Source organism: Lathamus discolor, chromosome 5 (genome assembly GCF_037157495.1).
Source record: "Lathamus discolor isolate bLatDis1 chromosome 5, bLatDis1.hap1, whole genome shotgun sequence".
In the NCBI taxonomy this organism is placed as follows: Eukaryota; Metazoa; Chordata; class Aves; order Psittaciformes; family Psittacidae; genus Lathamus; species Lathamus discolor.
The window spans coordinates 68100889-68124922 of record NC_088888.1 but is presented as its reverse complement, the minus strand read 5'-3'; the positions used below and the strand labels follow the sequence as shown (position 1 = coordinate 68124922).

The window sequence follows — 24034 nt, the reverse complement described above, 5'->3', positions numbered from 1 at the left end:
GAATTAGCATATGTGGCCTTGGTCTCCTAGTATGCTATTTAAATACTGACAGATAGTAATTTAAAATAAAGCCAAGAGAATTAAGGTGCTAAAGGTGAACACCATAGAGTATTCAAGTCTTGCGCTGTAAGTAATATGTAATACAGTATTTCTCATTCTAAAGCGCTGTGATAAAGAAAACTATTTGTAATGAAATAAAATCCTGTTTTTAGCATTGGTTCTTTTTAGGATAGCAATTTTGTTTTCCACAGTCTCTCCACCATTTCAGTATAGTTTTAGAATTAGGCAGACTTTCAGTTATAAAGAAATGAAGATATTGTACTTCAATAAAATTAAGGAATCAGCTCTGAAAGACTGTCTCAGTGACCTCAAATTTTGCTGTCTCAGTGTAGTTTCAGGGAACTCAGCATCTTGCAAAAGTAAACCTCCATTTGACTAAAATCTCCTGACAGAAAAATGAAATCCACATCAATGAAAGAAATTGCAGTTTTAGGAGGGGAAGGTGGAGGCAAGTAGGGAAGCAGAAGGGGAAATGTATGCACGGATGATAGAGCAACAAAAACAAAACAGTCTTTTATCTCATGCAATAAGAATAGTCTACTTGCTAACATAGAGGATTGTTTAAAAAATTGGCTTGAACACTGAAGGAAGATTGATTTTATTATCAAAAAGTGAATACAAGATAAATTTTTAAAAAATCAGTCACAAGGTAAATTATTTAGTTAGTATGAATAATTTGTAAAATAATTTGTTTCCATGTTGGCAGAAGTAAAATTTTTTCTTTTGGGGCAAAAGATGAGGTATTTATTTATAGAAATTGTTTTTTTCTTTCTCCCTAGGCCCACTGGGAAGGCCTCACAGGCAGGATAACTTTCAACAAAACCAATGGCTTAAGGACAGATTTTGATTTAGATGTTATCAGCCTCAAGGAAGAAGGACTTGAAAAGGTGTGTAAGATATTTGTCTCCAAAATGATGGGAAACCAAACAAAACCTACCCCCTAAAAGTAGTAACCTTCTCAATAACATTTCAGGTATTACATGAAACAAAATGCCTTTTCTCAACTTCATATCTGATTTTAAAGTCTTCTAGTAGAAGGTGTTATCTTGACATCTGACAGTTACTGTCCTCTTAACTGTGTGCTTCTAGCCACATTCTTAGATTCAGGAGGGCCGGGGAAGAGCCATGAGTTAATATCCTTCAGTCTATATTGAGTTTAGTTTTAGTTATCATTCTAATCCATTGCCTATCCTCATGTGTGAACCTGTGGGTATATATATTTGTATTTTCTTTACATCTTACTAATTCAAGAAGAATTATGTCTAAACAGAATGAAAAAAATCTTTCATTTTGTCAGTTTTCTGGTTTTTTTTTTTAAGAGGGAACTTTGATTCTTTACTTGGAATACAAAGTTTCCATCTGAAAATGGTAAAAAAATAAATAAAAATTAAGAAGAGGTAGCCTGACAGGTTTGTCTGTCTTCTGTGTAGCCTAAAATTGTCCATGTTTGAATTAATGGTGCTGGGAAACATGTACAGATATTTGTCCTGCCTACATGACACTATGATGATCTGAAATCAGATCACCTTCTCTCTCTTCTCCAACCACCCTGTCATGGAGAAGCAATGCAGGAAGCTGCATCTCACACTTGTGATCAGCAGACAAAGGTTTTGCAATTTGCATCTGCCTTGTCATTTGTATATAGCTATGGCATTTGGTGCTCTGTAATCATTATGTTTTCCTTCGTCTTCAGATAAAGGGTTATTAGCTATTGCCCCAAGGTGATATTGTGGCCACAAATAAAAAAGGAAATTAATGGAAGACACCATGCAACAGAGTTGCATTGCCTTTCCTTTACAAATCATTGAATGGAGGAAATAGCATAAACAACAAATCCAAAACTTCCCCATCAATAATACTTTTAGAATATTAATATTCTTTTACTAGGAAGATTTTTTAAAAGGTTCAGAAGCCATGAGCTTGCTTTGAAACACTTCCATAGGTAATAACATATTTTAAAATATCCAGTGGCAAACCTATGATTAGAGGACTAAACTATGTCTTTAAACATTCAGCAATGTACTGATAGTAAAGATTCTTACTATGAAGTATTCCATGAAGGGCTCAAAAAACTTGGAGGGGAGGGGTTGGGGGAGGAGGGGGAGGAGAGGAATATAGCAATGATAAGACTTTGAAAGTAAATTAGATTTGTGTACAAGTAGAATAGGTATAATGAAATCTGTCTTTCTTACTGGAAGCATAAATAAAAGAATTGATGACATAGAAATAGCTAAATATCTCAGTAGTGGCTGAAGAGTCTTCATGCAAGTCACAGCTGTTGAAAATGAGGAAAGGAAGTCTCTGTAATCAACTGTAAGAACATTGGGTGGAATTTAAGAACCACCAAGCAACATGGGTTTTCTGGAAAAAAAAAAAATCTCAGTTGTAAGATTATTAGATGTGTACCCTGCTGAGAATATAGAAATGAAACAGAAAGGCTTACAGAGTTTAGAAACATGGGAAGAAAATAAAATTCAACAGGAAATATTGTACTCTAAAAACCATAATAAGAAAAAGTTAATTTGGGAAACTATAATAATGAAAGATATGTAAGAGACAACAGTTGTGAAAAGGATATGGATATTTAAAAATAACCAGTATGTGCTAGAGTTCCCTATATGGAAGTTCACAGAAAAGGAAGATGCTTTTATTGCCTTCACTGCTCAGTTTGGCCCTATGATAAAGGGATGTGATAACAGTCTTTCAGCAAAACATGATAACAGACTGAAAAGAGCACTAGGAATTAGTCATCATGTATTAGGGAAATTTAGAAGTTAGGAAAATATTGGCAAAGAATGATGAGGAATGCCACATAAAGATACATATGAGCAAAAGCAGAGCAGTTTCTGTAGAGTGCAGTGATAGATTAGGAAAAGGAAAATTAAGCACATCAGATTAGAATGCTTAGTAAATATAAGGTATTTTACTGAGAAAGATAAATCAATGCTGAAAAATGTTTTCCTCTGTAGAAAACTTAGTTATTCTGAAAGAATATCCTATACTTGAATTGAGGATGAGCCCATTAAACTCTAGAGCTGGACACTTCCTAGTAGAAAGAATATGTTTTAGCCAGTCCTTTCATTTAAAAAAGCTGTCTCAAAGTTAGTGTGGTTTTTATTGTTAGTATTTTTGTTTTCTTTAAAATTTTATTTTCCTTTCATATTGTCTTTATTAAAGCTGTGATAAATTCCTCTCCCCCTCTGTCTCTTACCTTCCTTCCTTCACATGTGCACTCCTCTCTACATCCCACTGCTTCTCTCCTGCTTTCTACTTTGCTCTGCTTCTTACCCTGCTCTCTTTCTCCCTCTCTCTTTCCTCCCTCTCTCCTTTTCCCCCTCCCTGTCCCTTTCCCTTTCCATCTGATCCCTGTCCACTTGTCCCTCTTCATCTCTTTACTTTTTCCATCCCCTTTCTTTTTTCTTCAGACTTTCACCATCTTTGTCCTTTTCTTTTGTGTTCCCACTGTTCCTTCCAAACTACCACCTTGTCAAGCCTCTCTTCCTATGTAGTTAGAGTTCGTGAAGAGTTTCTATTTATTTATTTATTTATTTATTTATTCATTCATTCATTCATTCATTCATTCATTTTGCAGGATGAGAGAAGATGGGGATGTAGGAATTTTCTGTGCTATGTGTGCAGGTTTTCCATATTGTAAATATCTATTATTTCATCTAACCTCTTTCAAACTATTGATGAAAGACATTTTATGTGAAGGACAACAGTTCAACAGTTTCAGCTGTAGTCTGAAAAGCTTTTGTGACAAAATGAGATACCTTGAGAAAAATATTCATGTCAGGAAAAGAGTTATTATGAAGTATTTCTAGGAGACCTATTTTTTACTTTTTTTTTTTTTTTTTGAGATTTGGTGAAAAAACGTCCTAGATAAATTTCCTGGTTAGTGTAATGGGAAATTACCTAAATTACGTATTTTAAGTACAATAACTTCTGAAGTCACTGACAACAGAAAAAAAAAAAAAAAAGCAAGCCATGTGTGATCTCAGATTTTACATAAGGTATCTGCTCCTGAAACTCTGAATGAAAGGTGATAATCAAACATAATCAATAAGAAGTATGCATTTCCAAATGAAAATTCCTGTCTGGCATTGTCAGATGAAAATGACAAAATTAATAAAAATTGGAGTGCTGCTAATGATGTAAGGTACAGCAAAATTTGCCAACAGGCACTCTGGACACACTGAAACAATTTGTGATCAAGCACAATGAAAATCCCAAACTGTGACAATCCAGTATAAGTAAAATATCATTTAAATTATAATCAATCAGTATTTTCACTGGAGATGCCTCATAAGGAAAATTACTTTATACTTCAGGGAGATAAAAAAACACCTGAATTTAATACCAGTTTTGACACGAAAATTATTCACTGAGGAAGAAACACATTTCTTGAATAAAGATGTTAACAACTGGCTTGAAACCTTGCTCAGGACCCTACACACAGGATGAAAATAAATTACACAAAATGAGTTGTAATTCATTGTCCAGCATATCAATGTAAGATCTTGCTCTATTTAGTATCTTTATTAATGACATGGGAAAAAACAGTGACATAAACAGAAGGTTTTGTAAAATTTAGAGGAAATAAACAAGTGAGATACCAGACCTATGGAAGCCAGCAGTATTGGTATTAACATATTTGCAAAGAAAGCAAGCATATTAATATATCTGAAGAAAACAAAATAAAATAAACATTTTGCAAATGGAAAAGCATAAAAAGAACTAATATTACTTACAATGCAATATAAAGAATTATTTTTTGATGTAATCACCAGTATTGCTAACTACTCTACGAGATATAATAAAGCAAAGATAGTAAACTGGAGACACATTTTTCAGTTCTTTGTGGACTGAACATGGCTCTGAATTTGGCTGCATAGTTAGATGGTACCACTGCAGAAGTTCAGCAATCTTTCCTAATACAAAGCTTGTGGTACTTCATTGTAAGTAGTATGTACTGTATCGATCAACTTACAGCAAAAAAAAAAAAAAAATTACTTTTCTCAGGAGAGTTTTGAAGGAAGTTCAAAAAGAAGAATAATTGAAAGAATACTGGCTTATTTGTAAAAATAAATTGCTTTTTCTCAAACATACCAAAGTAAGAAAGCTACTTTAATCTACTGAATATTTTTGGATAACAACTCAAGAGACTGATGATCAGAAAACTATAGAGTATATGTAAACTCAGTAAATGTTAAGTTTTCAGAACTGTACAATGCTTTATTTTTTTGGGTGTGGTGATGAATTATTTTACTGATTTTGGCTGGGTTAAAGTTATATTTATTCATAGTAGCTTATATGGTGGCTATATTTCGGATTTGTATTGAAGATATTGTTAATAACACATTAGAATACCGATTTATTTCACTTTTAAAGAAAACTTGAAATTTTGTTGGAAATAAATTTAATGCTGTAGAAGTAAATTTTGTTTGAACTGCAGTTAAATTTACTAGACTACTTCAATTTACTTTTTTGTACAATTTTTGGCTTTTAAACTCCTAGCAGAAACACATTAGCAGTTCTGTTCAAAAGGCTACTATAAAATTAGAAATGTGCTCAAGCAAATAGAAAAGAACTAATTTGCTGCACAATTTATGCACAGTTTTCTCTAGAAGCAGCAGCTTTAAAAAGATATTTGTGTGAAATTTGGTGCTTATACATATTAGAATATATCAACTTCTGTGGTGTAAGTTGTTGGGTTTGAGCTCATTAATAAAGATAATGCAGAGAATGTCTTGTTTGGAACTTACAGCTTTAGTCCGTTTCTTAGATTTTTTTATTCACAACAATAGCAATATAAGTACAATAAACCTCATCTAGAAAAATAATGCAGTAATTTGTCGAGACAAGTTTCTTTTTAAAGTAATGCCATGGATAGTCTATATGGATTAGTTACGTAAGCCCCAAATTCTGACAGTTTATAATTTATTCCTTTGCTTGTGACTGTGGTTACATTAAAAAGTAGAGTAGGAAGTATTTTAATTAGCAGTGTGTTAGCTTTAGCCAAGATAAATTCGAATTATGAACTTGAATAAAGTATATAATGTAATTAATTTAGGATTTGGAATTGATCAAATAAGGTGATAAAGTTTTCTTAGAACTTTTTGTATTACTTTTATACCGGAAATTGAATTTCATAAAGGAGAATTGTCCAGCTTCAATTAAGTGAAGAAAGAGCAGGGACAGGCTCAAGTTCCCATCTTTGTCATTCCTTGTTACTGTATTCTAGTTTGGTCTTTCTCTGACGTAAAGCAAACACTGTGATTGCCATAATTAGCAGAACATTGCACCTAAATTCTCAGTTCTTTTACAGTTTTTTAATTATGGTCAAGCAAAAAGTCTGAACATTCTGGGTTTTCTAAAAACCTTTCAAGGCACTAAATGAAATAATATTAGGAAAGTAAATGAATAAAAGTTTTTTGTAGTAAGGTTTGGTATCAATACTTTGAAATTATATGTTAGATCTTATTTTACAATTATTTTTCTGAGACGCACATGTTCTTTCTGCCCTTCATGCTTCTTTCATCAGTTTATGAGGTACTGAATTGCCAAAATTCAAGAATCACAGCTATTCATAGGAGTGACAACTTGGAACTGAGTGTTATGCAAAGAAGAAATGTAAAATATTAACTTCTGTGGAACTGAAACTCTTACAACAAATTTGTCTTTCCTCTATTACAGCTTCTGCTAACTAATGCTCTGCTGTATTATCAGTTTCAGAAATTAAACTCTCTTTATTTAACACATACTTGATTGCATCCCAAACTTACTAAGCAGCTGTACTGTAACAAATCACTTAAAAGTATATAAAAAAACTTCTCAGGAATCTGTTTGTAAGATTTAAAAAAAAAAAAAAAAGTGTTTATATATGCATATATATATTTATATATACTCAAAATCAGACCTCACAGAATGTTTTCTTTCTAGATATATTTTAAAAATGTCTTTATTTTTTTGTATAGAAATTCTTTGTATCTGTAATGATATTTCAAGTCCTGTCTAGAAACAGAAAAGAAACATTTCTCATTTGTTGGAGATTTTTTTAAGACAGTGAAGTAATACAAATATTCTGGTGTCTAAAAATGACATAGCACGTTTACTGCTTGCCCAGTTTAGTTTTAGAGTGACAAAATTAAAGATAAAGGATGTATTTGTAAGCTACATTACTTATGATGTAGCACATGAGACTATCCTTGAGCTGAACCATAAAGTGTAAACCTGGACCTTCTCACTTGAATAAAAATCCTGTTGAATTTATTGAAATAAGAATGTCAAGTTATAAAATGTCAAAAAAGCTACATACTGAACATTTATCTGTAAATCAATTAAGCTATTTTCCCTGCCTATGGCAGGGTGGTTGGAACTAGATGATCTTGAGGTCCTTTCCAACCCTAAGTATTCTATAATTCTATGATTCTATTGCACTTGACCTACTTTCAGTCATCTCCATTACATTTTCCCCAAAACATCTTTTTGCTCTGCCATTCTCTCTGGTCACAGAAAAGGATAGATCCTTCTGTAGAGATTATGGTCTTTGCTCTTCAATAAATTTCCAACTAACTTTTAAGTTACCTTCAGATGTGGTCTATCTTGAAGAATGAAAAAAGTATTCAGTAGCTTTAGATATTCTGCGCATCAATTTTTCACTTAATGTTACACTTCACAAAACACTTTGAGGTATTGTGAATCATACTTTAAACAAGTAGACTTTAAACATAATGACCAAGAATAACGGAACAGGTTTCAATATTTTTTTTTTCCCATTAGCAATCAGTTTTTCCTCATAGTATTCTTTTCTGGATGCTGAATTGTAACTAATAGAAAATTTACACAGTGATTTACTGTTTTATAGGTAGGAACTTGGGATCCATTGAGTGGCCTTAACATGACAGAGAATCAGAAAGGAAAACCAGCAAACATCACAGATTCCCTGTCCAATCGCTCTTTAATTGTTACCACCATCTTGGTAAGTAATTATATTTGCTTTTCCAGAAGTACAGTTATACCGGAAAGCTAATATAATATACTGTACAAATTACAACAGTAATAAACACTCTGTAGTATATGTTATAGTTACTTAGAAATTACTGCATCATGAATGAACTCCAGCTGTTAAGCTAGTCATGGGTATTTACTTTTATCTAAATGGTAAGTAAATTATCCCAATTTTGGAATTATTTTAGCTGATTAGTAATTTCACTTTCCTTATTATTGACTAAATTGACTGGTTCCTTCACAAAGATTTTTGGTTCAGTACTGTATAAGAGGACAAAAGGTGTTTGTTTAAAAAAGTGGTTTGTCTGTGAGCCTGAGAATTCTAGCCAGCAAAATTTATTGATTTCATTTGCTAATCTAACACCATTATCTCTAATGAAAGTACTAAGTATTTAACATTTATTTTCATCACCATTATTACTTATTAAATTGAAATTTTTAATAATACAAAAATTTAATTGAGCTATTTGAACTAGACCAAATAAATATTTTAAGTAGCTTTTTATTTCCATTGTTGACAAATTCAGTTGTGAATGAGGTATTTTTTATTTATATCTGCATATATTTAGTTACATAAAAATAAACGTTCCCTTATTTCACATTATAATTTAGAAAGAGTAATTTTAATTTCAAACCAAATGAAAAACCTTCCAGTTTGTCTGCTGCCACCATTATCATGAATTTGTAAATATCAAGAAAATAATTCACTTCCCATCAGTTTTACTCTTCAATAAGAAGCTTTTACCTACCAACATATATATTTTGACATTTCAAACTAAAATGTATTTTCATATGTACATAGATACAAATGCCAGTGTGCTTCAAAGTGTTTACATAACATAAGCCATATAATTCCACCCAGTGGGTAACTTGTTCACTTACAAAGTCTGTTTTTATTTGCGGGTCTACAAACTGCACAAAATATTCTAAAATCCTTTGTTTCATTTATTCTACTAATTGAAAAATACATACCTGATATATAATTGGAACATGGCTGACTCACTTTCAGACATAAATTCTTGTTATGTTGAGACCAGCGGAGTTTTACCACAACTTTCTGTTGTACCGTTAATTTAAGTTTAACATCATCTCTTCTGTTTCTCTTTTTCATAGAATTATAGAACAATTAGGGTTGGAAAGGACCTCAGGATCATCTAGTTCCAACCTCCCTGCCATGGGCAGGGACACCTCACACTAAAGCATGCCACGCAAGGCTTCATCCAACCTGGCCTTGAACACTGCCAGGGATGAAGCATTCACAGCCTCCCTGGGCAACCCATTCCAGTGCCTCACCACCCTAACAGGAAAGAATTTCTTCCTTATAGCCAATTTAAACCTCCCCTGTTTAAGTTTTAACCCGTTACCCCTTGTCCTGTCACTACAGTCCCTAATGAAGAGTCCCTCCCCAGCATCCCTATAGGTCTCCTTCAGATACTGGAAGGCTGCTACGAGGTCTCCACACAGCCTTCTCTTTTCCAGGCTAAACAGCCCCAACTTTCTCAGCCTGTCTTCATATGGGAGGTGCTCCAGTCCCCTGATCATTCTTGTGGCCCTCCTCTGGACTTGTTCCAGCAGTTCCATGTCTTTTTTATGTTGAGGACACTAGAACTGCACACAATACTCCAGGTGAGGTCTCACAAGAGCAGAGTAGAGGGGCAGGATCACTTCCTACTTTTATGAAATGAAAATAAACCTCTTAGAGTACCTTAAAGTAAAAGCATCTTTTCTAGCATATTAGTATGTCTTTTTTTCTTCCCACTGCCCTTCACGAGTTTTCAAATTTTGTATATGAACTGCTGCATTATCAAGTAAAGTTTCTTAGTAATTCCATCTGACCCTCCTCCTGTTGCATTGTACCCAGATATCCTGCCTACGATTTTACTTGAAGAATTCCACCAATATACAGCTATGTTTCACATTTTTCCTAATTGCTTTCTAGAATTACCGTTTTCCAGAATAAAGTCCTATCTCTATTAAGTGGCCTGTTCCTTTCATTACTCAGTATTCAACCAGCCTATCTCTGTACACTTAGTTAACAATCATTGTATACTTGATTCCAGATCAGTGATAACAGTACTGGGACAAGGATCATATCCCTGCCAGATTACATAAGAAGCAATAACTTGAGGTGTTAAAATTTAATTTATGATTCTATCTATGTATTGGTGAGGTTTGAGTTCATATATTGTACGTATCATATTGATTTTCTATGGCAATACTTACACTTGCATGATTTTGTTTCATATAATGATCCCAAGAAAAGGTAAGTCACATAAATCTAAGTAGCAATGCTATCAACAAAAACACCATGTCTTTACTTGTAAAGCTCACAAAAGTAGATTCCTAAATTTTATGGTAGCAACTGCTTTTTGTAATCCAGGTTACACTTTCTCTTAGGGGGTATCTTCTGTTAGTGGTGTTTTATAAGCATCTGTCCTCTTTACACATATCTAAAAGAAACATGAGGACTTCAAATTGGTGTTAGACGTTGCTCACTTGTAACTGCCTTTTATACTTAAGTTATTGTTCAGTAAAAGTTTTGATAATTGCTGTAACTTTTCTGCTTTGAAGACATTATAAGGGTGGTACTCAGAATAACAAAGGGAACCAAAAATTGTTCTGGTGCAGAAAGCACATGTACTTTGTGCTTAATAAATACATTTCTGTTGGGCAAAAATCATATTACTGAATATTTATTTTGTAGCTGTGCAGGGGAACAGTATGAAGTACTACAGCTCATAGAAACATTTTCTTCTTCATCACCTTCCTTTTTTTGGTCCAGAAAATACTGCTTTAAAAAAGGGCAGTTCTCTCATTCAGTCTGTTCATGTGATTTTTCTATGCTGTTTTTCTCTCAGTAGTCTGTAGTATACTGCCAACTGTGGACTCTTGATCAGTTTTCTCTGTAGTTTGCTTCACACTAACTTTTCTTCTAAAGATCCCAGTATTTCTTTTATTTTTAATTATCTTCTGAAATTCTGAATATCTTTTTCCCTCCTTTATATTGTAACCATCAAGATCTTTACATCTGTGAGTATACACTGCATTTCAGTTGCAGCTGAGTTTACTACAGAGGAAAGTATATTGATAGGCAAAATAATAATAAATAAACTGCAATTCATACTGAAAGTAAGGATGGAACCATGTGATCTTATTTTTGTATTGAATTCTGCGTAATGCATGCTACAGGTAACCACCTGAAAGATTATTCCTTGAGCAATTCTGTAGCTCTATTCTGAAAAGGGGTCAGGGTTCCCAGGACTTTATCACTTCTAAGAAGTCTACTGGCATGTAGTTTTGTTGCAGAACCATATGTGGTTTCTATGTTCTGGTCCTATAGCAGCTCAAAATGCCAGCTGAACAGATCTGATAGAGTGGTAGTCAGTTTTTTACAGGGAGAAAAAATTGAAAAATAGCAATAATAAAAATATGCTGTTTATATTTTTTGTAACCATGTTTAGATATCTTGATCTTGATGTTATTGTTTTAATTCCATCTGCATTGACACTTCAAAATTTCTTCCATAATGAAAATTGTACATTCTTAATATCCTATGTTTAAAAAAACCCAACCAAAAACCCCCCAACAATACAACAAAAATCCTTTCAAAGCCATTAATAGAGATTTCTTATAATTTGATGTTCCTAAATTGATTTTGTTATGCAAACTATAAGAACTCTGATTTTATTTTTTTTTATATTTTAGATATTTTTTTAAATTTATACATATTCTACATTACTTGTGAAACTTTTAAACTTTGTAAATCAATTTCCATATATATAAATGTATGTGCATGGTGTTTATACTAAGTTACATACTAGCCTATACATCTTATACAGATTGATTTGTCGTGTTCTGGCGAAATGAACGCCCCTTTCCTTTCTCTTGTAGTTAGTGTTCATGTGCTTTTCTATATCTGTTTAGATCATAATTATGAAAAGCTCACAGTTGTCAATTCTGATATTTTAAAGAAATATATAGAAGTTGTGAAAGGTGTGCGATAATTTCAAATGTAAGGATTTTGTTACTTTTGGAATGTGAAAATACTTCTTTATACTTCTCTGAACAAATCACTTTGAATATTTTAGAATGAATCATAGAATCATAGAATCATAGAATCATAGAATAGTTAGGTTTGGAAAGGACCTCAAGATCATCTAGTTCCAACCGCCATGCCATGGGCAGGGACACCTCACACTAAACCATCCCACACAAGGCTTCATCCAACCTGGCCTTGAACACCGCCAGGGATGGAGCACTCACAACCTCTCTGGGCAGCCCATTCCAGTGCCTCACCACCCTAACAGGAAAGAATTTCCTCCTTATATACAATCTAAACTTCCCCTGTTTAAGTTTTAACCCGTTACCCCTTGTCCTGTCACTACAGTCCCTGACGAAGAGTCCCTCCCCAGCATCCCTATAGGCCCCCTTCAGATACTAGAAGGCTGCTATGAGGTCTCCATGCAGCCTTCTCTTCTCCAGGCTGAACAGCCCCAACTTCCTCAGCCTGTCTTCATACAGGAGGTGCTCCAGTCCCCTGATCATTCTTGTGGCCCTCCTCTGGACTTGTTCCAGCAGTTCCATGTCCTTTTTATGTTGAGGACACCAGAACTGCACACAATACTCCAGGTGAGGTCTCACAAGAGCAGAATAGAATCACAGAATCACAGAATCCCAAGGGTTGGAAGGGACCTCAAAAGATCATCTAGTCCAACCCCCCTGCAAGAGCAGGGTAACCTACAGTACATCACACAGGAACTTGTCCAGGCGGGCCTTGAATATCTCCAGTGTAGGAGACTCCACAACCCCCCTGGGCAACCTGTTCCAGTGCTCTGTCACTCTTACAGTAAAGAAGTTCTTCCTGATGTTAACGTGGAACTTCCTATGCTCCAGTTTACACCCATTGCCCCTTGTCCTATCACTGGATATCACTGAAAAGAGCCTAGCTCCGTCATCCTGACACCTACCCTTTACGTATTTGTAAACATTGATGAGGTCACCCCTCAGTCTCCTCTTCTCCAAGCTAAAGAGACCCAGCTCCCTCAGCCTCTCCTCATAAGGGAGATGTTCCACTCCCTTAATCATCTTTGTGGCTCTGCGCTGGACTCCTTCAAGCAATTCCCTGTCCTTCTTGAACAGAGGGGCCCAGAACTGGACGCAATATTCCAGATGCGGCCTCACCAAGGCTGAGTAGAGGGGGAGGAGAACCTCTCTTGACCTACTAACCACTCCCTTTCTAATGCACCCTAAGATGCCATTTGCCTTCTTGGCCACAAGAGCACATTGCTGGCTCATGGTCATCCTCCTATCCACCAGGACCCCCAGGTCCCTTTCCTCTTCGCTACTTTCCAGCAGGTCAACCCCCAACCTGTACTGGTACATGGGGTTGTTCTTCCCCAGATGCAAGACTCTACACTTGCCCTTGTTAAATTTCATCAAGTTTCTCCCCGCCCAACTCTCCAGCCTGTCCAGGTCTCGCTGAATGGCAGCATAGCCTTCTGGTGTGTCAGCCACTCCTCCCAGTTTTGTGTCATCAGCAAACTTGCTGAGGGTACACTCAGTTCCCTCATCCAGGTCATTGATGAAAATATTAAACAGCACCGGTCCCAGCACCGACCCCTGAGGAACTCCACTAGTCACAGACCTCCAGCTAGATTCTGCGCCATTGACCACAACTCTCTGCCTTCTTCCTTTCAACCAGTTCTCGATCCACCTCACTACTTGATCGTCAAGCCCACACTTCCTTAGCTTATCTATGAGGATGCTGTGGGAGACAGTATCAAATGCCTTACTGAAATCAAGAAAAACTACATCTACCGCTCTACCATCATCCCTCCACCTAGTCACTTCCTCATAGAAGGCTATAAGGTTGGTCATACATGACTTCCCCAGGATCACCTCTTTCGACCTGCTGGTCACTCTCCTTTTGATGCAGCCCAGGATACGGTTGGCTTTCTGGGCTGCGAGCACACACTGCCAGCTCATGTTCATTTTCTCATCGACCAACACCCCCACGTCCTCTGCAGGGCCGCTCTGAATCACTTCTTTGCCTAGTCTGTACCTGTGCTTGGGGTTGCTCCGACCCAGGTGTAGGACCTTGCACTTGTCATGGTTGAACTTCATAAGGTTGGCATCAGCCCACCTCACAAGCATGTCAAGGTCCCTCTGGATGGCATCCCTTCCCTCCATCATATCAACTGGACCACACAGCTTGGTGTCATCGGCAAACTTGCTGAGGGCGCACTCAATCCCACTGTCCATGTCAGCGACGAAGATGTTAAACAAGACTGGTCCCAACACCGATCCCTGAGGGACACCACTCATTACTGGTCTCCAGCCGGACATCGAGCCATTGACCACAACTCTATGTGTGCGGCCGTCCAGCCAGTTCTTTATCCACCGAATGGTCCATCCATCAAATTGATATCTCTCCAATTTAGAGAGAAGGATGTGGTGTGGGACAGTGTCAAACACTTTGCACAAGTCCAGGTAGATGACGTCAACTGCTTTACCCTTATGCATCAATCCTGTAGCCCCATCATAGAAGGCCACCAAATTGGTCAGACAGGATTTCCCCTTAGTGAAGCCATGCTGGCTGTCACCAAGCACCTTGTTGTTTTCCATGTGCCTTAGCATGCCTTCCAGGAGAATCTGCTCCAAGATTTTGCCAGACACAAACGTGAGACTGACTGGTCTGTAATTCCCCGGGTCTTCCATTTTCCCCTTCTTGAAAATGGGGGTTATATTTCCCTTTTTCCAGTCGTCGGGAACTTCACCTGACTGCTATGATTTTTCAAATGCGATGGCCAGTGGCTTAGCAACTTCATTCGCCAGCTCCTTCAGGACCCGCGGATGGATTCCATTAGGTCCCACGGACTTGTGTGCGTTCAGATTTTGAAGATGTTTGGTTCCTGACATTGCAGCCCTAAATAATTATTTGTCTTTCACAGATCTTTTTAAATTGTGTACTGCCGGGAAGTAGTTGAATCTGCTTTCATCTAGCAGAAAAATTGAAATGATGTTTTTCTATTTTTTGTTTAGTTAGACATTACATTGGAAACTAAAAGAATGTTCAATTCTTAACCACAACACTTATTTTCAACTTTTACTACTGTTCTTATCCCCTTTCTAAATATTTTTCTGTCATAAGTGTGTCCTAACTACCTCTCCCAGACTTCTTATACCCATTTCAGCACCCAGACTCTGAACCCTCCCCTTCCTGAACTTCATTTCACTCCTGCCCCAGTCCCACTCCCCTGTATCCAGCGACTGGTTGGTGTAACAAAAATCTAAAGAAAACTACTTTAAAGGATTTCAGGAATTTTTCCACTGAGAAAGCTAAATTCACGTTCTGTGTAATTTATGATGCTCAAAATACAAGAGTTAAAGTTGAATCACCCTTGTCATAAGATTCAGTGTAATTTCTGTGTACTTCTAATAACCTTTGAGGCCTTCAGACTTGCAAAGTATGCAGCAATATGCTTGGCCACAGTGCTTTTTTCAAAAGTAAAAGTAACTGATGCTTACCAGAAAAAGAATGATGAGTTTTTAAGGGAGTCATAATATATGAATGAGTGCAGTGGGATCAGCCAAGTTAAAGTTTGACTTGGTAGAAAAAGGTTAATAAGCTATTTTTCTCCTAGCTGGGTACAAGAAGCAGGTAGGATGACCATTTATTTATATCTCTGGATAATGACTAAGAAGTACTTTGGGTTCCAAATTTACAGCCTCAACCCAAACAACTTCTCTCAAATAGTTCTCTAGTGCTTCAATTACCTTTTATTATTAAATGTTAGCAATAAAACTATACTTCTACGTAATGGCAAGGATTAATTTATAACTCCTTTGTTGGGTTTATGAACACCAAGGACCATCAGTCTAGGAAAATGCCTGCTGTATGTACCAGATGTTTAGGTTTTGCATTTTTTTTTCTTAGTTTTTCCCCACAGTCTTTTGAAAATTTAAGACACATCATAAGAAAAGAATGTTTTGTTTTCCATTATGGTAAGATCTAATAATGTCTTTGATATTCTTCATGTATCATAAAGACAATATGATTCAGTTCAGCTGAAAAATAGGTTAGTACAGGCTGCACTGTTGCAACAGTTTAGTGCTTTCACATTCTGTAGTTTATTGAGTCAAGTGTTTTTGCTTGAAATAGGCATTCACTCATATCTGTTTTGCTTTACTGGAATGGAAACTTAGTACACTTTCTTGGGATGCAGATGAATTAATTTAAAGTCTGGTTAAAGTTAAGAGTAAATTGTGGGGGAATCTGGTTAAAGTTAAGAGTGAATTGTGGGGGAATAAATAAAACTTTTATTTTTTTAGCAGCGTGATAAAATGAGGAGTGAAAGTGCAGAAAAGAACAACTATGGCTTGAGTTCTTCAGGCTGTGATTTATCAAAACATAGTTATGTCTACATGTTTCATGACCCAAAAGGTCATACTAGTGACTCATCCAGAAAATATTTTAGATGTCAAATAAGGATTTTCATAATTAATGTATATTATAGACAGTATAGTGGAAGTAGGTGACTTTGCAGGTTTTTTTTGTGTCTGGCCATAGTTTCTTCTATAGAATATCCTGGGTGGCTCAAATGAGTAGTGAGATGCTTAATATTTTGCATTATTTTGATTGACTGTAACTAGTGGATTGTTTCTCCTCTCCCAATTGAATTTTGACTGCCAGCTGTGGAAGTTGTGTATTCCTTAAATCTGACATAAATGTTAATTAGAAATGGCAGCCTTTTAACTCCAATATCCCTGGTGAACAGAAGTTAATGATTAAAATTCTCTGTTCTAACAGTGTCAAATTTTGAAGATGTTTTTTCTGTTTTCATCAGGGATTCCATTTTTGTCTTGTTTTGCTTTTTTCAGTACTGATAGTAATGCTAATACTGACGATGTAAATAACTCTCCATAAAAAATATAATTGGAATGTAGAATTTATTGTTGCCATTTTGAGGAATATATTTGTAGTAGACATTTAATACAGCTCACAGGAATAATTCAAGTAAGTATTTCTCGTCCAAGTCTGAAAAGGAAACGTGTAGATTAAGGCTACAAAATAATGATAATAAAAAAATCAACCAGTAATTTTTTTCTGTGCTTACAGTTGTATAGAACAAGTGTGTTTCATTCAAGTATTAGTTGCTCATTTTAAATTTTAAACAAGTCTGTAAAGCTGTAATATTAATTTAACATGTAGAAACATAAGAAAAATCTTTTATTTTGTAGGGAAGCTTAAAGTTTGTGATTCAACTTATTTACACAAAACCAAATACAGATAAATTTTGCAAATGAAACACATGAAGATGGGTAGTGGAAAAACTGTTATATTTACATACCTAAAGAAAAAAAGTATTTGGAGATAGTATGCTTGCTGTGTATTATAGGAACAATACAATTTAGAGAGTTATTATGAGAAAGCCAATTGTTTACATTCGTGGAATATTAGCACATAAAGCCACTGATAAAAATCACAGTGCTTAAAGTTCACCATGCAGCCAGAAGACACCAACTTATCAATAAGACAAAGTGTTTTATTCATCACCAGTACATGTAAACAGAAAGTGTGCATGATAAGAGCAGTCATCTGTTGCTTGGGGGTTATATCATTCTTGAATGAACTTGTAACTTTTCTGTATTATTCAAGAAATACTTTTCAAGGATTTATCTTGTAGTTACAGATATAATTTTAATGTACCTGCTACTTTACTATTCCTTGTGACCATATATTTATTTACAGTAGTTTTAATTTAGAATCATAGAACATTTAGGGTTGGAAAGGACCTTAAGATCATCTAGTTCCAATCCCCCTGAGATGGGCAGGAACACCTCACACTAGACATGTTTTCCTGACAAGTTTATCATGATGATTGTGATTCTTCTCTCTCTCTTTTTTTTTTTTATCTTGAAAATTATCATTAGCAAGTTTTTAATAAAACTTTTTTTCTTCTTTACATCCTCTCTAGATCTGTTTCATTTCCTTCTCATAATGTTTTGTACTGAATGAGTACTTACTCCTTTCTAGTCAACCGGACTAGGTAGCTCCTTTGCAGATAATTGATTTTCCTTGTGCTGAGATAAAGGCCACATAAATTAGATGACTTTTTAACTAGCCATAAACCTGCATTTTATGAAACAAGATCACTTTGTATTATATCATCTTTCGAGTTACTAGAATTGGCTGTCTTTCATTTACCTACTTTCACAGGATTAGAATGATCTCCGAGAATCAAACCCTATCCCCTCATGATTCTTTTTCCTCATGATCTCAGATCATGATCCTATCTCTCACAATCTCAGATCCTGCAGAATTCTGCAGAGTATCACAGGATGGCATTCAACTGTGTTTAAAAGCTCCTAAGGCATAGAATAACATTTCTGGAAAGGAAAAATTCCTTAGTACTCTATAGTTGTTTGTTATACAGTTATCCTGAGTGGTAAAGATATTGGTGGTATATCTCAAATGAAGAATCAAAGCTTTTTCTTTGTTTGTTTGTTATTTTTCTTCCTCTAAACCTAAGACTTTCCCTTCAGAGACAAAACTACTCAAATGAAATGTAAACAGTTGAAGCAAAACCAGTGCTTGAAAACTTTAAATTTGATAGTTTGGTGACATAGGTATACACTGATAATTGGAAGGAGTGTGCTGCAAGTATATTTTTAATTTCTTGCTTGTTCTAAAAATATTTACATTAAATACTACGAATTATATAACTGTACAATTAGGTGTATAATTATATATGTGAACCTTTTGATTTTATGTAATTTAGACTCACATTCTTGAACAAGGTTTATAAATTTTTATGATTTAAACTTGTGGGAAAATGTCAGTTTATCTAACCCTGAATTTCAGGTGTAAGCTAATGATACTAAACCTTTATTAACCCATGTCCCTTTCATCTCTCTCATTGTTCACAATGCCCTTTATCTTTTTTCTTTATTTTCATGTTCTAAGTGTTTCTATTTATCTAAACTTCATTTGGGTAATTCTTTACTATTGAGCTGGTCAAAGGTATGCTCCAAAGTTGGCAAATTTCATGCATCAAAAGTAAGCTTAACCAGAAGCAAATTAATTTGGTTGAAGTAAAGTGTTATTTTTAAATTACAATAACTCTCCCTTTGGTTGCTCTCCTTTCAGGACAAGCATAATTGATAAAAATACATGGTAGAATCAATTTTCTGTAGCCTAAGTTAATTCAGAGTAAGCATGTTTTCTGGAAAAGACTCTGCATGAGGATTTTTTCAGAAATCTTTTTCTTGGAGCACCTGTGTATGGGCAGTGCTTATTCAGTGGCTTTTGCGGGAAGCTACTCGGGTCATTTCAAGCAATAATCAAAATGCTAAAGGGAAGGTTTTGTTGTTTGTTTATTTTTCACTCTAGGGGAATGTGTCTAGTTGAAACACTATTAATTTCAGCTGAAAATGCTTAGAAGATCTTAAAGAACATTTTGTAAATGTTTTGAAAGCAAGTCTGACCAACTTGTTTTGTGATGTGTTATAGTGATTTTTAACAGTCATGCTTTCAAGAACCGAAGGATAAAATTAAACTGTGAACAAAGTTAAAATAAATGTTTTACTATCTAGCAATCATTCAGTTTAAATAATCTGTCTACAGTATCAGTGACAATTGTCCTACTGAAATATTTTTGTTTAAGTAATAATCCACCAAGAAGCAATGGTCATCCATATGTTTAATGCATAGACAATTTCCTAAGAGTGTATGTAGTAGCCAGTTTTACATTTGCACATGCTATAAATTTAAAACTTGAACACATAAAGCATGTAGTAGATCCTTTGCATGGACTTGTGCAGAATACATGAATGACATGTTCAGTATTTAGAATGTGTATTGCATATTACCAGAAGAAAAAGTGAACTACAGAAAACTTTGGGACTAATAAGAGCTATTAGAGATGATTGCTAATTGCACTGTATTCTTTGCTTTGGCATTTGTGCATTTGTCCCTGCATTTTTATGTTCGGGGTTTGTTGTTTGTTTTTTTTTTTTCTTGTCTTTTCCATGTGCCCTTCACATTTTGAGCTACATTTTACTTCCTCCCTACTTTCTTTTAAGTTTCTGTTGATTGAAGAATTCATGCTTGAGGTTTGTTGTTTTTCTGCACTTTCTGTGCTTTGCCTTGGCACAGCTTGTGCTTGGCCAGTAGTGTGCTTTCATTAAGGAATCCTGATTTCGCCTGAAAAACTTTTTTCTTACAGTTGTTATATGTGAGATATTTCATAACAATTGCCTTTTTACACATTTTTTAAAAAAGCAAGAGATCTTCCTGTGCTTTCCTTTGCATTTTGAGTAAAATTTTACATGCTAGAGTTCCAGTTTTATGCCTATATAATGCTTAAATCATGGGACACCTCAAGACACATGTTTACATCAGGAATGCTGACAAATCCTTATTAAAGCTGTCAGATGCCTGTAGAATGAAGTGCTTTAGCCCCAGTGAGTGCTGATGTGGAGGTTTAGGGCTCTATGAATTTTATTAAGTTACCCTGGAGAGTTTATCTGATTATTCATTGTGACTTATATCTGCTGCAGTAATTGCATCTACTGTCATTTGTCTTACCTTAATTGGTGCTTATTTTTTTATTATTCTAAAAAATGAAGCAAACATGTCTAACACATGACCAAAGACTGAGCTGTGTATTTCACCAATCAAATTAAACTTGAATATTGGTTCCATATTGTAGTGGAAAATGATACCATTTCGTTTTTGTCTTTTTTTCATTCATTTGCAGAAGGCTATCCTATAATGAGAAACAGATGTAAAAATCTTATCTTTTGTTAAATGTTTTTTCCCCATAATTATGAATACATTGACAATTATTTTAATTTGTTTGCAGACTATTATATGCAGAAAAGTCACATTGTAATTTAAACTATAAATAAATATAAGAAAATGTTTAAAGAAATTTTTCATGGACTGTATGTCATGGAATTTGACTTTGAGTTAACTTTTTCCTTGTTTTGCTGCAGTCTTGGAAATGGCAGACTATAACTTGATGCAACAGAACAGTACGAATTTTCACTGAAATTTGCATCCTCCTGTAGGCTTTCTACACTTTACCTGAAAAAGTGTTGAGAAAACAGTTAAAATACTTGTGTAAAGAAAAGTGTAAGCCATAATACTTTAAACATTTAATGTTTAGGGTCTGAATTAATTTCAGTTGCCAAAGAACACTGTTTCTGCATTCCAAGAGGCTTACAATGTCCATATAAACAATGTATTTGATTGTAATGTATAATGTAATTTGTTAAGAAGGACACTTAAATTTTGTTTTATATGTATTCCTTGAAGATATGTCTGTAGTGTTTCAGTATCTTTTTTTTCTTTAAAAAAAAAAAATGAGAAAGATGGTCTTTTGACTAACTTCAGTTTGAAGGTAAATACTTTAGACAGACCTAACCAAAAGCTAAAAGGTTTCTACTTTTAATTCTAGTTCTTTGTACAGGAAGTGCTATAATGCCAGTGTACTACTTTAGATTAAAAGGAAATGAATGGTATGGGGGCACTCATTATCCATTCTGTCTTTTTAATTTTTACAGGAAGAGCCATATGTTATGTTCAAAAAGTCTGACAAACCCTTGTACGGAAATGATCGATTTGAAGGTTATTGCATTGACCTCCTCAGGGAGCTGTCTACTATCCTTGGATTTTCCTATGAGATTAGACTGGTGGAGGATGGAAAATACGGAGCCCAGGAAGATGCCAGTGGACAGTGGAATGGAATGGTTCGTGAACTAATTGATCATGTAAGTAAACTTTTGAAGCCTTCTATTATCAGTTTGGATTTCAGTTCTATCTATACTATTTGTGAAAATTTTATGATAATGCCATTTGAATAGTACTGTTTTGGAATACGCAGCTGTTTAAAGAAGTAATGCAAGTAGGTTCACATCAATGATTTCTTTAGTGTAGAATTTGCTTGTTAAACAAGGACTGTTCTGCATCTCTGTTTTGCCTATAGACAGTGTTTGTTTCTACCAGACTGGTTTAGCTCTTCCATGGCATATGGCTAAGTCAAAATATGGAATAGATAGTATTCAGAATTTATTTCTGAGAACAAATATATGATTTTTTTTGTGACAAAAATCTACATTTTTTTTAATCAGTAGAAGCCAGACTTTGTATTCTGATAGTGGATCGGAGATTTTCTCATAGAGAAATGTCTGTGGGGAGTGTTAATACGAATTATCTAATATACAGCAAGAACAGGAATATCTTTCTTGAAATAGTCACAATAAAGTGCAAACAGATCTCAACATATACTAAAGCAGCAAATTAATGCAATGTGTGTCAAAACAGATACCATAACAATTACTTGTAAATGAGTAAGGCAGGCATTCCTTCCTGTCTTTCAAAGCATACGTTCCCAGTTGATCATGCCAGTTAAATTCAGTTTCTTGGAAGCATTTTAATAAATTTGAAAATTATGTCATTGTCTCTTTTTGCATTTGGGCAGATTGCTTCAAATAGAGACACTTGGTCAAACAGAGATAAAACATATTCTGCACATCACTGTCAAATAGGAAGAAGGGGAGACAATTTTATAGCTAATTCAAGTGAAACCTGCTAATAGTGGCAGAAACTGCATGAATAGCTGTAATAAAAATATTCACTAATCTTGTTTCAATTTCCTGTAAGATTTCAGCAGATGGACAGAACATGTGTTAATCAAAATATTCATATTTATTAAGCGAGCTATTATCTTCTTGCTTTTCTAGTAAATAATAATCTGGTATTGCTGTTGCAACAGATATTGATTATGCCTAACTTCACACTTTTAAGATGACTGTGTGGGAGTATTATATTTATATTATCTTTAAATGTGTGTATGTATTATACCTCATACACTACTTAGAAATTAAACAGACATTTAGCTAGACTCTCTGTCCATCTCTATCCATGCATATTTGAACACATGTATAAATGTATAGGCATTCATTGGTATTAGATATGATGGTTGTTAAATAGCATCATCATCTGGAACTGATTTTCAATGGCTGGAACTAATTTTCAACAATTTAGGTGGATATGGTGGATATTTCTTATATAATTCTTCAGAAGCAAAAAAAATCACATTTTAATATGCTTTTATTATTCGGCCCTAAAGCTTTCTTGAACAAGAACTAGTACGGCCTCCTAAGCTTTTCACTTAAGATAATCTTGAAATAAAATGCATTTGAAAAAGTTGCAGCAGTTAAGTATATGGAACTGGAACTTTTCCAATCCTTTCCTCTTGATAACGCAGACATATATTCCTTTTTCCCATAGATAGCATATAACTAAACTGAAATTAAAATTTATTTTGCCTTTTGAAATGATGTTTACTTAGGAGTGAAAAATGGTTATATACTGTGCTAGTGCCTAAGGGAAGATGTAATCTAACTTCTTAACTGGGATCACAACTTTTACTATTCTCTCTCAATTTCTCAATTTTGAAGCTTTTCTTTTAAAATTTTCTGTGTTTTTATCTAGTCTTATTTTGTAATCTACTTGAATATGTGAAATTTATTTATGCATCTGTGCCCTCTATTTGCATGCATGTTATTGGTACATTTTATTAGCAAGTCACACTTCAGATGACAATAATTAAGAAAATTCCAGATACACAGTTATCATATTTGATGTTTTTATATGGTTCGTACTTCACATGGGCCAGTTAGCTAAGCTTTTAAGTCTTTATTTTCCATTATTCTTTAAAGCGTTAAAAAGGTTTTGTTTTATATAAAGTGATCTAACAGACTCAATTACTATTGGATAATTTTGGTATACCATGAGTGTAGAAAAGAAGATGCACAATTTATATAAAGATAAAAGTACCAAATAGAATTTAAAATTTAAATAAACTATTTAAATCTCTGCTTAGTAACTTTAAATAATTGTGTGGACTCAAAAGTTTAAATGAAATTAAGGTAATGTTATCTGAATAGAGCTCAG

At 34.6% G+C, this 24034-nt stretch overlaps 1 protein-coding gene across 8 annotated transcripts in view; it reads left to right on the top strand.

Annotated features, from left to right (window-relative positions):
- GRIK2 (glutamate ionotropic receptor kainate type subunit 2) overlaps positions 1 to 24034 on the top strand; it is a 405316-nt gene that overhangs the window by 216535 nt on the left and 164747 nt on the right. For all 8 annotated transcript variants that reach the window (XM_065681155.1, XM_065681154.1, XM_065681157.1 and 5 more), the window contains 3 exons: positions 840 to 947; positions 7928 to 8041; positions 21640 to 21846. In XM_065681155.1, coding sequence (XP_065537227.1) covers positions 840 to 947; positions 7928 to 8041; positions 21640 to 21846 — 429 coding nt within the window. The remainder of the gene's footprint in view (positions 1 to 839; positions 948 to 7927; positions 8042 to 21639; positions 21847 to 24034) is intronic.